We start from the raw sequence: 11,080 nt of genomic DNA, 5'->3' as shown, positions 1-11,080 counted from the left end.
GTCTTTCTTTCTTATCTTTCTCTAGCTAATTGAGAACAAGCAAGTATATGTTTATTGCTGCTAATCGAGTTGACGGTGGAATAAGCTGGGGAGGATTGAATTATAAGGTGGTTGTTTGACTTAGGCTTAATAATTTTACTTGGGTCTGAAATGGTCTTGCTAAAAGGTTGGTCCATGTATTAATTGGCTTAGAATAAGTCCTTTTTAAAGTGTGTGTTAAGTGACAGAATGTTTGAAGTGGTCATCATAATCATCATACTTGATATTTTGGACGAATTTTATGCATATATGTTTTAATATTGCATACTTATTAGATGGGAAAAATTTCAACTAACACCCTTTATTTTAGTGGTTTTGTGATTAATTACTATCTGTCTTTGAACTATTTGTAATTTCACCTTTTCTTTTTGCCTATATATCTAGCACACCCTTAGTTAACTTAATCAATCTATAACGGAATGGTATGATATTTTGTTAGGGCATTAAGTTTACCTTTTATAATATCAAAAGTACACTTATCTTTATTCTTTATATATATTTTCCATTAATTTCTAAAATATCATTTTCTAGAGTACCACTCTAGAAAATTATAAACAGTTAGATTATAAGTAAATCAAAGAGACGAGTCTGAGTCACCAAATTACTAAAGCATAGGGTGTTATTTAAAAATTTCTCTATCACTTGCTGACTTGCTGACTTGCACGTAGACCTGACCAACCCCGGAAGCCCGCTCATTTGGCCCGCCCATTTTGCTACAGTGAAAACCAACGAAAACTTTGTGCATTGTACCGTTTGACAATACTTTTAGACACCTCTCCTATTATGGATTAGCCCGACATGTACAGTACTATCTTTATCGTTTAATTTTTTTTTAATATATTACTTTTTTAAAAAAGAGGGAAGGTGAGCAATATTTTTAAAAAATGCTAACGGTAAAAAAATATTCTAAAAATAGCTAAAAAATTCTAAAAATTAGTCAAATAAGACCTCCATTTTTTACCATTTTACCCTTTTAACAGAAATAAACAACTAGTTTATAGGAGCCCGGCCCAGCCCAGCCCGGCCAGCCCAATCTCTCATGGGCTAACGGGTAGCAGGCTACACTATTCTATCCCAGTTCGAACTCAGCCCAGCTCGTCCTGCTCACAAATGGGCTAGTGAACACAGTGGCTAGCCCGATTAGTTCGATAGGCCCGACCCGAACCCAACTCGGCCCGTCCGATGATTACGTCTACTTGCAACTATAGTTATCAGAACCGGATCGGACTAGATAGTTAGACTAATGAACCGACTACCAAACCGATTCAGTTTTGTGATCGGGCCGGATAAATAATCAACCAGGTAAAAACTAACAAACCCAGCGATTAAACTAATGACCTATGGAATTCGGCTGTTTTTTGACGAATCGACTGGGTCAAGTATTTTTGCAAAATTACCTAATCATTCTTAATATTTTATTATTTTATTCTATATCCAAATGGTATTTTAGTCCTTTAATTTTGAAAATATTTAGTTGATAACATATTTGTGTTATTGAATTAGTTTTTTCTGTCGGTGCATATATACCCTTAAAAAGGTACTTATTTGCTTATGTGTTAATCTAAAGCTCATATTTACATGTATATTGTTCAAAATACATAGTTTTTGTATGTATATATTTTAAAATCCTTAGTATTTCTCTTAGCTAATTATATCTTATCTTTTTTTATTAAATAACTTGATTTGAAAAGTAATAACGAGAGTATCTATATAAATAACATATATTTTGAGAGATATACATACAGTTATACTATTTTTATAAATATATTTTTATTTTTAAAATTATGTAGAACTATCTATATATTATTTAAACATTTTTAAAAAACTAGCAATCCGACCTCTGATGGGTCACTATCCGGTTCGGTTCAGATAACTATGCTTGCAACTGCAGTTGAAATATCTTAATGGAACTCTAATGTTAACTTATTTGCTTCACATTGGGCCTTGGCTGCTAAATTTGAATATCAAATAATGGCTTACATCACATAGACTAGAGTTTGGAAGTCCCATTGGTTGAGTTTGGATCAACAAAGACTCTTGTTTTAGATTCATATTTCAATTTTTCTCAGGATATTCCTTAAATCCAGCGTTCACATATGGATACAGAGTCTTAGAAATATTTCAACCCATATTCCACAATACTCAAATATATAATCAGATTGGCTCAGATTTCATCTTATCCCATGTCCCCTAAGAGCAAGCATCTCCAATGCTCCAAATATGGAGTAAAAAATATAGCAAGAGCCCAGTACACTCCATCGAGATTTTTAAACTAAGACTAATATTTAATAGTTTTAGAAGTAATTTTAAATTACTAATTTTTTAATTAAACGTATCGAAATTATATTATATAAAATAAATATCAAAATAAGCATTACATGTCATTAACTAAAAATATTAAAATTACATTACATAAAATAAGCAGAAATTAATATTCATAATATAAACAATAGATGTTTAATAGTCTAGTAAGTCATTTTAAGCTTTGAAATTTACTGATTGAAACAGAGGCATGGGAATGAATGAATATAATTAACGTAATTTTTATTTGATGTAATTCATATTTGATATATTTCATATCTGATGTATTTTAATATTTAATATTTACATTGAAAAATAATGTTGAGTAATTATATTTTAGGACAAATAATTTATTAGACTTATTTTTATAAATAATAAAAATTTTAAAATTTAAGTTAATTTAAAAATAATTTAATATTAGACTCATTTTAAAGGTCTCTATAAGACCTTTCCAATAGTATAATTTTTATTAAAAACCGATTAGTAAAACTAATTATATAATCAATTTAACTAACTAAATTACTTAATAAAGGATACAGATAGAATTAAAATTATTAAATACAATAATTATTAGGCAAATTTTGTATTTTTAAAAAGCAAAAAGGACAAATAAAGCCAAGTTCCATTTTTTTGGTCGGGCTCCTAATGTTGCTAGCTCCAAATTTGGAGCTAGCATTGGAGTCCGATTGGAGCTCCATCGGACTCCAAATTAGCCCGGTTGGAGTTGCTCTAATAAGTGGGACTTTTGCAAGGTTTAATTAAGTTATTTACTTATTCTATGTAAACTATCAATACATAAGAATGTACTCAATGATATTATTGTTAATATATGAGATTTTCGCAAAGTGTAGAAGTATAAAGTATGAGAAGGTATTGTGTGTTAATTTATTATTATTAGAGAATAATTTCAAAATTTTAAGAATTGACTTCCCATGTCAGCATCTCCAATTGGGCTCTGAACCTCTACATTTGGAGCCCAGTTAAGCTTTAATTGGGCTTTAAATTTGGAGCCCGATGTAGTGGGGCTCCAAATCTGAAGCCTAACCAATGGATTTGAAGCCCAACTCTAAATCACTGCTCAATATTTTAAAATTCTAATTTTATCTTAATTTAATAATTTAAATTTCGCTTGTGTCATTTATTTAATATTCTAATTGTCAAAATTAAGTATATAATTAGTTTCACATTATAATAAAAATAGTATTGTTGGAAATGTCCCGATAAGATATTTAAAATAAGTCTAATATTAAATTATTTTTAAGTTATTTAAAATTATGCAATAAATATTTTTTCTTATTTTTTATTTAAAATCGGAGTGTCTTAAAATTATTCCGATTATAACTCAAAATTATCTTCCAATGTAACACATCAAACATAAATTATGTTAAATAATTTTAATGCATTAAGGAATGACATATAATACTTAGCTCAATACTTATTTTATGTAATATAATTTTAATTATTTTAATTAGAAAATTAGTAACTTAAAATTACTTTTCAAACTATTGAATATTAGTCTTATTTTAAAAATCTCGATGAATGTTTTCTAAACATATATTTTTTATTAAAAAATAATAAGATTAAAAGAACCTATTAATCGATTTAAAATATAATATATATATTATATTAATTAATTAATATAGAGTCCGGTGTAGTGGAGTGCACCAAGGTCTTGGCTTTATGTTTAGAGCCCAAAAGCTTCAAATATAGAGCCTGACATTGAAGATGCTCATGTGAGTGTTTGGTTGTTGAAAAGTGGAAAAAAATATAACTCATTTTAAAAAAAAAATTTACTTTTAATATTTGGTTACAAAAAATAAAATAAAAAAGTTATTTTTTATACACTAAAAAATCTTAGGGTTTTTTTTGACTTTTTTTCTTAAAAACAGAGAGTTACTTTACTAAAGCTAGTCACTTTATTAAATTTCACTTCCAGAAATCAAACACATCTTAATTATTAGATATTATAAACATATATTCTTCATAGATACTTCTCATCCAAGTCATTAAGATCTAGTAATGATATTAATTATTATATAAAATTATTGAGCTCGTCCTAGCTAGAAACAAAGACTTACAATGTGACATGACATTAGACCATTATAACTGTGAATTTGTGATAATATAGAATTCCAAAAGAGACAATAATAATATGTAAATCACGATGTTTGTAAGACTTTAAAAATTATATTGGTTTGTGGAATCCTAGGAAAGGGAAAGGAATAAAAAATTAGAGTATGAAAATTCTATTAATGGTTGTGAAATACTAGAAAAGGGAAAGGAATAAAAAACTAGAGTATGAAAATTCTATTAATGGTTGTGGAATGCTACAGCTTATGCTAAAATATAATAAAATTTAAAGAAAAATGATAATCTCTTCTTGAACTATCTCATAATCGATCTAAATTTATATCTTCTACTTTTAAAAGTATTATGGAACAAGAACTAAGTTTTATTAGATTTTATTCTACGATATGTAATTTTATTTATTTATTCAATTTATTATAAAAGAGTGTGATGTAATATAACAATATTGAGTATTACATCAACGAATCCTCCTTCTCTTATTAGATATCACAATACATAAAAGTATTTTATTAATCGCTCTAATCTAAAGCAATGTGTTATAACATATTTATTGTCACTCTTTGTATTTAGAAATTCTTAAAGGCCATAAAATATTTTAAGCCCATGAGAAACCATTTTTGGGCTACAAGGCCCAAGTATAAATAATGCCTCATTAGAGCAACCTAAGCATAATAATAATTATTATAATAAAAAACTTTAACAAGAAAAAGAACGAGATTTACCTTTAGAGCATAAGAATGACTAAGTCTACTATACCGAGCAACCCAGTTAGCAGCTCTATTACACCTCTTTATAGAGCATACAAATAGTTCCTATCAGATTTTATAGTTATTTAACATAGATTCTTGTGCTAAGAGGTTTATTTGAATTATAGTATGAATTATCTCTAAAATATATTATCATGAGTACATATTTATTCCTATTTAATGCTTTGTTTGTCTATCTTATCATATGTGTGTACGTGGCACATAGAGGTGCACGTTACACGTGGCTAATGAAGAGTGTTACAAAATTGAACTAGACAAAGATAATTGAACTAGCCCTCCCAAGAAATGAGTTATAATAAGTCCAATTTATACATAGAGCACTATGATTGAAAATTCACTACATTTGAAAAAAAAACTCCTTCAAAGATTTTGTACAACCCAAGTATTAAGCTACAATGGGTATTTATTAAAAAACTCGTAAATATAAATGTAATTCAGTATATTATTATAAAAGTAGAAAATGTAAAATTAGATTGTTCATAAAATAATTCAAGAAGAGACTACCATTTTTTTTAAATTTGACTGAGTTTTCACACAAGTTACATAACTTGATGGCATTCTACAACCATTAGTAGAATTTTCATATTTTATTTTGTTCCTTTCCCTTTTCTAGGATTCCACAAACCAATACAATTTTTAACGTCTTACAACCGTTATGATTTGCATACCATTTTTCTCTCTTTTTTGAAATTTCACGTCATTACAAATTCGCACTAATATAAGTCTATAATAATTTTAATGTTATGTCGTATTTTAAGTCTTTGTTTCTAGCTAGGACTAACTTAACAATTTAGTGTGATGATCAGTGTCATTACTAAACCTTGACCACTTAGATATGATCACTTATGGAAGTATTTATAAATGATATACATAATATGATATTTAATAGTTAGGATATGTTTGATTGCTAAAAAATAAAATTTAATCAAATAACTGACTTTAGTGAAGTGACTCTCGTCTTTTAAAAAAAGAAGTTAAAAAGTAAAAGTTAAGTTTTCTTTTGGTAAATAAGAAAATAACTTCTTTGATTTACTTTTTGTAACCAAACATTAAAAATATATAAACTTTTAAAAGTGAGTAATTTTTTCTCACTGGTTTTAATAACCAAATATCCGCTTGCAAGAAGTCAAATCTTTTTAAAATTTGTTCTCTACTATAAAATATTTATCAAAAATACTCTAAACATAAAATAAATTCAAAATATTTGTTAATATTTTATTATAATTATAGGATTTGAACTGAAAAATAGTTAGAACACAATAAGATATAGTTTTGGAAATAAGAAAATTTGGAAGAAAATAAAAAAAAATTTAGTTCTCTTATAAAAAAAAATATAATTCACACCCCTTTATGTAAATATTTATATTTTGGCCCTACATTTTGTTTTCTTAGAGTTAACTTTAATTAAACAACACTTTACTAAATAAAAAAAAATAATATTAATTTTACAAATGAAAAACTAAAATACCAATTCCACTTCAATATCTGGTTTCCTTTTATTTTTATCCTAACCTAAAAAGATTTAGTCACTCTTATTAATACTATTTATAGTTACATAATTTAATTTATTTACATTGCAATTATTTATTAAAAAATTAACCTCAAAGTATTTTTGAGACATTAAAAGTAACAAAATGAAATAATAAATATCTACATGGTACTTTGGTAGGTAATAAATGAAAAAAAATGATGTTTTTGATAGAATTTTTTTAAGAGAAAAAGAAGGGGGAAACATAATTTACACTTGAAAGAAGTTATAATTATAGTTTACTTCTATATTTTTATTATTTATAAATCAAACTATATAATTTAGTGAATATATATAGATAACTTTTTAGGTTAGGTTTAAATTAACACCATCATAATATTTTATTAAGTAGAAATATTTTATTTTAAAATAACTAAAATAGCCTTGATAAGACTTGGTTAAGAATATTTTTATAATTTTCTTATTTGATTAAATTAACTCAGAGATTTAATTAATTTTAACTAACTGATTTAATGGCCAAAAGGTTTAATTTCTAAATAGTATAAATGTAAGGGGTAAGGATAAAATATATTTTCTAAAATAAATGAATAGAAAAGAATAAAAAAAGAGAGCGTACCTTCTCCTTTTCTCTGGAAGCATCCTTGCCCTTTGAATTCCCCGCTCTCTCTCCAACCCGTTGAGAACCCTCTAGAACCCAATTCTCACTCTATATAAATCACTCGAAATCCTCTCCTCTTCTCGCCTTCGAGATCATTCCGCATTGTTCTCTTTTGACAACCCTTTAACTCGATTCCTTTCTTCTCGCATTCGACTTCTCTCTAGGAAATGGAGGACGACTTCGAATTCGGAGCGGGCGAGGAGATGAACGAGGACCCGATGGATATCCCCGACGACAACCCAAACCTTAAGGTCGGGGAAGAGAAGGAGATCGGTGAGAAGGGCCTCAAGAAGAAGCTCGTCAAGGAGGGAGATGGGTGGGAAACCCCCGAGGTCGGCGACGAAGTCGAAGGTATCGTGATCGCTTTAGCAAAAATTTCACCGTTTTAAGAGAATTGGCGACTTGGGTGTCTTTTATGTTGGTGTAATTATGAGGTTTTTATGAGAAAATTTTGATCCTGGTGGGATTGGATTGCAGTGCATTACACTGGGACGCTGCTTGATGGGACCAAGTTTGATTCCAGCCGTGATCGTGGGACGCCATTCAAATTTAAGCTTGGTCAAGGTGGGCTTCTTCTCTTTTACTTTCATTACTAGATAGATAAGTTTATTCTGAACAAAAACGCCACTTCTTTCTGTAGATTTATAGAACTCTTTGATCTAGTAAGTTACACGGATTTCGTTGTTCTGTGTAGATGACTTATAGGATCCATTCTAAAAAATGTGCTGGGAAATCCACTGTGCTTGATAGTGTTAAAGACCTCTTTAATGCTCATATTTTGAACTGTCAGACATATTGAATTTAGATACTTAGAAAGCGAGTGGTAGCAGATCTTTAGAATTATCACCGGAGCTGCTGTGGTAGTGTGCTCTCTCTCTCTCTCTCTCTCTCTCTCTCTCTCTCTCTTTTCTGGTTTAAATTAAGGCTCCCACATTGAATCAAGTTTAACGGAGTTATCACAATGAAATATGAGGAATTACAGGAGACAACTTAGTAAGAAAGTGGACACCAGAGAATATGTTCTTCACTAGTATACTTATTGAGATTGGAAGAAATAGCAAACTACAGGGAATGTAGATAAGTGTATGTTTAATTTGATCTGGATTTTCTTTTTGGTACTTATAGCCATCAAGAGTCATCTTCTAAAATTATTTATCTGTTGGTTGAGTTTCTTTCGTGATGTTGTTCAAGTATATTGGACATATTATATACGTTCTTAATTAATTTTTTGCTCCATTTAGGCCAAGTAATAAAAGGGTGGGATCAGGGAATTAAGACTATGAAGAAAGGTGAGAATGCTATTTTCACCATTCCGCCAGAACTCGCTTATGGGGAATCTGGTTCTCCTCCTAACATTCCTCCCAATTCCACGTTGCAATTCGATGTTGAGCTGCTCTCCTGGGCAAGTGTCAAAGACATATGCAAAGACGGAGGTATCATCAAAAAGATATTGATTGAAGGAGAGAAATGGGACAATCCAAAGGACCGCGATGAAGTTCTTGGTATGATATTTTTCTACGCCGGATTTAGTATGTTGAAATTTGGTCATTCTGATGCCGAGGGCCATGAGTAACATTTCATGATCTTTTATGCAGTTAAATATGAAGCCAGGCTTGAGGATGGAACTGTTGTTTCTAAATCTGATGGTGTGGAGTTCACTGTGAAGGATGGTTGGTATCTTTGTAAAGTTCCTCTCTTTTGATTGGAAAATTTACTCCTCCTAACAGTAGTGTTTTTCTGGTCTAGGATTCTTCTGTTCCGCGCTATCAAGAGCTGTGAAAACAATGAAGAAGGGTGAAAAAGTTCTGCTCACTGTCAAACCACAATGTGAGTACTGGAGAAGATGCAAATGTTATCTGTACTAATTAAATGTAATTCCTGTCGCTAATACCCTTTTCAATCGACAGATGCATTTGGCGAGAATGGTAGGTTGGAATCTGGTGATGAGGGTGCTGTGCCTGCTAATGCCACACTCCATGTTGAGCTAGAACTAGTCTCTTGGAAGACAGTTACAGAGGTTGGCGAAGACAAGAAAATCCTGAAGAAGATTCTAAAAGAAGGAGAAGGGTATGAACGGCCCAATGAGGGAGCTACTGTGAAAGGTCTGTTACTACCTTTACATTCTACACTTGTATTTGCTGTTGCCTACTTCTGGAGGTTCTAATGCTCTCATTTTCTGCGTAGCAGTGAAATTCATTGGAAAGCTGGAGGACGGAACCGTCTTTGTAAAGAAAGGCCATGATGCAGAGGAGCCCTTTGAGTTCAAAACTGATGAAGGTACAAATTGCTTAACACTACTATTGGAACTTTTTATTGCCCCTATTATCAGTATTATTGAATGAATGGCATGTACTGTGGTGATCAGAGCAAGTTATTGAGGGATTGGATCAAGCTGTGGTTACGATGAAGAAGGGTGAAGTTGCCTTGCTGACAATACCACCTGAACATGCTTTTGGGCCCAGTGAATCAAAGCAGGACTTGGTTGTGATTCCACCTAATTCTACTGTGTATTATGAGGTGGAGATGATATCCTTTGTGAAGGTAAATCCTGTTGCACATTCTAGTGTCATCCTATACCAGAGCTTACTCTTTTGAGATGTCTAGAGTAGTAAATCACTTGTTTTATTGCTTTAGGAAAAGGAATCATGGGATATGAACAACACCGAAAAGATCGAAGCAGCTGGGAAGAAGAAAGAGGAAGGAAATACATGGTTTAAAATGGGTAAATATGCCAAGGCATCTAAGAGATATGAAAAGGTAAAGTAGCCGTGGATAAATTCTTCTATAGTTTGCCATTGATGTTTATAAGCCTTTGCATGATGTTAATTTGGATCTTTTATATATGCTCAATGATCAGGCGGCGAAATATATCGACTATGATAATTCCTTCAGCGAGGAGGAGAAGAAACAATCCAAGGCACTGAAAGTTACTTGCAATCTCAACAATGCAGCCTGCAAACTGAAACTTAAAGACTACAAGCATGCAGAGAAACTTTGCGGCAAGGTATTAGAGATTGAAAGCTCTAATGTGAAAGCTCTGTACAGGAGGGCACAAGCATACATACAGCAAGCTGATCTGGATTTGGCAGAGATGGACATTAAAAAGGCATTAGAAATTGATCCTGACAACAGGTAATTGGTGGTTTCCTATGGACATATCCGTTATATTTGTTCCATAACTTTTGCAATATTATCTCGCTAACCTTCATTTTTCCTCAGGGATGTGAAGCTTGAATATAAACTGTTGAAGGAGAAGGTCAAAGAATACAACAAGAAGGATGCGAAATTCTACGGCAATATGTTTGCAAAGTGGAGTAAATTAGAACATATGGAGGCAAATGTAATTCCCAATTCCTTGTCTAATCTGTTATATTGATTGTTGACATTGGTCTTATTTCTTTGTTTTTCTCTTTGTTGACCAATAATTTCTTTCAAAATTGCAGAAGGGTGTTGCAAAGCAAGAGGTGGAGCCGATGACAATTGACAGTGCTGCATAGTGTCTTCTTACCAGTCAGCAATAGCTAATGTGTCTTCTCTCTTTCTCAGTGGTTGTAAATTTGAGTGTTAGCTATGGAATTTTACTACATGAAGGGGTGCTCATTTGAATGTCTTGAGATTTATGCTTAGACAGCTTTATTAAGACAAATATGTACCTTGAAACTGAGGAACTTAAATGGAAAAGAGGTCTTAATAAGAACCTGTTACCATAATCTGTTTTGAGGTTGAAGTATTTTCTGT

General features: G+C 31.0%; 1 protein-coding gene across 1 annotated transcript; it reads left to right on the top strand.

Annotated features, from left to right (window-relative positions):
- Positions 1–7,400: 7,400 nt before the first annotated feature.
- Positions 7,401–11,080, top strand: LOC140762356 (70 kDa peptidyl-prolyl isomerase-like). The gene is made up of 12 exons (XM_073100102.1): positions 7,401–7,693; positions 7,820–7,906; positions 8,584–8,844; positions 8,938–9,012; positions 9,089–9,169; positions 9,250–9,444; positions 9,530–9,619; positions 9,708–9,883; positions 9,977–10,099; positions 10,200–10,474; positions 10,562–10,682; positions 10,786–11,080. The coding sequence occupies exons 1-12, from the start codon at positions 7,510–7,512 to the stop codon at positions 10,837–10,839; spliced, it is 1,722 nt and encodes a 573-aa protein (XP_072956203.1). The 5' UTR covers positions 7,401–7,509; the 3' UTR covers positions 10,840–11,080.

Source organism: Typha angustifolia, chromosome 1 (genome assembly GCF_048772165.1).
Source record: "Typha angustifolia cultivar Huaian chromosome 1, ASM4877216v1, whole genome shotgun sequence".
In the NCBI taxonomy this organism is placed as follows: Eukaryota; Viridiplantae; Streptophyta; class Magnoliopsida; order Poales; family Typhaceae; genus Typha; species Typha angustifolia.
Note: the sequence above shows the minus strand (reverse complement) of the source record. Positions and strands in the feature narration are given on the sequence as shown.

What these genes read in the sequence shown, in the direction of transcription:
- LOC140762356 (XM_073100102.1), top strand. Translation starts at nt 7,510, where the DNA reads ATGGAGGACGACTTCGAATTCGGAGCGGGCGAGGAGATGAACGAGGAC. An exon ending in TGAGTTCAAAACTGATGAAG is followed by an intron (nt 9,620 to 9,707) that starts GTACAAATTGCT and finishes TGTGGTGATCAG; the next exon opens with AGCAAGTTATTGAGGGATTG. An exon ending in TAGAACATATGGAGGCAAAT is followed by an intron (nt 10,683 to 10,785) that starts GTAATTCCCAAT and finishes TCAAAATTGCAG; the next exon opens with AAGGGTGTTGCAAAGCAAGA.